The 1,836-nt window shown below is 50.1% G+C and overlaps 1 protein-coding gene across 1 annotated transcript in view; it reads left to right on the top strand.

Moving 5' to 3' along the window:
- CD9 (CD9 molecule) overlaps positions 1–1,497 on the top strand; it is a 46,888-nt gene extending 45,391 nt beyond the window's left edge. Inside the window, exons 3-4 of the mRNA XM_019627656.1 lie at positions 559–656; positions 1,369–1,497. Coding sequence (XP_019483201.1) covers positions 559–656; positions 1,369–1,482 — 212 coding nt within the window. The 3' untranslated portion in view covers positions 1,483–1,497. The remainder of the gene's footprint in view (positions 1–558; positions 657–1,368) is intronic.
- Positions 1,498–1,836: the final 339 nt, after the last annotated feature.

Genomic DNA, 1,836 nt, shown 5'->3' with positions numbered 1-1,836 from the left:
ATGTGCCCTTAGGTGTTACTAACTGCGCATGCCTCAGTGCCACCCGCATCAGGGCAGGAGGCATCCCTCTGGAAGCAGGCAGAGCTGGCCCCTTCCTGCTGAAAGCTTGCTCTGACAGCCTCTTCTGTCAGATAGAGGCCAGCAGGAGGCTCATCAGAGCCCCAGGGAATTAGCCCAAGTTTGGAGGGTCTATTTTAATTAGCATGAGTAGATTCATCTAGCTGGAAACAACTGACAGATTGGACCAGTTTGTCATGATTAGAACCTGCGGATTCCCAAGGATCTTCTTTGTCCCAGTTAAGGGGTGATGGGCAACTTCTAGGAAGGCTGAGGGTAAGATAGGAGTGAGGACTTGATGGCATGGGTTCCTAAAAGAGAGACTCGTGGGAAGGAGACAAGAACAGAAGTAAAGGGGGCTGTTTTTTAAGGACGGGGCACTTCTTCCCTGAGATAGAGGCAATAAGGATGGGGTCATGTAGAGGGAAAAAGGAATTGCAGGAAATATCTGGGCCTCCACACTGATGTCTCCATGACTTGTCCTCGGTCCTCTCCCCTCAGGAGTTTATATTCTGATTGGTGCCGGTGCTCTCATGATGCTGGTGGGCTTCCTGGGCTGCTGTGGGGCTGTGCAAGAGTCCCAGTGCATGCTGGGATTGGTGAGTATCCCTTCTGGGTTCGCCACAGCCACTCCAACTCTGAGGCTCCCTGCCCCCAAGACCTCATAGACCAGATGGAGTAAAGAGGGTACCCCAAGGGCAAGAGCTATCCTCAGCCTCCCCAATGTCCCTGCGCTCCTGGCCCTGCCCCAGTCTTCTACCAGGAAGCTATCTTGTCCTCTTCCCCTGCAGTGATGCCTTCCTCCTCTTTCTCTCTGGAGCTTCTTTGTCTTATCTTAGGTGACTAAATGCCCGGACTTTGTTTTTCCTTTTTTCGAGGACCACGTTTGCTTTTTTCCCTGAATCCGCAGGTACCTTTGCCTTCTCTTGTTTCATAATTTGTTACATTTTTTCCTCAAACTCCAGAGTATATTCACTTTATTTCCTCAAATCTCTGTGGTGTTTGTGAGTAAGCGATGATGTTTTATCACTGACTGACTCCTAATTAACACCAGTTCTGGGGTCGGCTGTCCCCAGTTCTTTCCTCCTGAGAGGGAACCTTACCCCACTACAGCTTTCTCTCCTCACCTAGGCTTAACTCTCGCAGTCTGTAAACTTCTCCCCTTCCCCTTCCACGTTGTTCATTGGTGTCCCTAGAGGCCCGATCCCCAGAGACTTGTCCTTTTTCCCTGTTCTCCAGAATACGCTTTGATTTTTTATTTTTCTGGTTGGCTAGGATTGTCCCTCACCCCACCGTCTTTTTGCCTTCTAGTTCTTTGTCTTCCTCTTGGTGATATTTGCCCTTGAAATAGCTGCGGCCATCTGGGGATATTCCCACAAAGATGAGGTAGGTTTTTCCTGTAAGATCTCTTGGGACCTGCAGTGATATGGGATTGGGAGCTTGGGGATGGGGGGTAAGGAGGGTGGAAGGGTGTCCTGGCTGGTCACTTTGGTCAGCTTTCAACATGCCTCTTATTTTACCACATTCCCACATGACCCTCAGAACGGGAGCTCCCCCAGGGCAGGAAATGTGAGTGTTTATACTACCTTGTGTGGGTATTGTGCCAACAACTGAACAGTTGCTGTTGAACAGCGCTGGCACATAGTAGATGTTGAGGAAATAGTCATGGGCCTGTGTGTGTGTCTCACACCTCAGCACCCCTTCCCCCAGTGCCTCTGGAAAGACAGCTTAAGAAAAGATGGCTTTTTGTGGACTGGACACCCTTGCTCCTTCACCTAG

This window comes from Hipposideros armiger, unplaced genomic scaffold (genome assembly GCF_001890085.2).
Source record: "Hipposideros armiger isolate ML-2016 unplaced genomic scaffold, ASM189008v1 scaffold_739, whole genome shotgun sequence".
Classification (NCBI taxonomy): Eukaryota; Metazoa; Chordata; class Mammalia; order Chiroptera; family Hipposideridae; genus Hipposideros; species Hipposideros armiger.
This window is presented reverse-complemented; position numbering and strand designations above follow the sequence as displayed.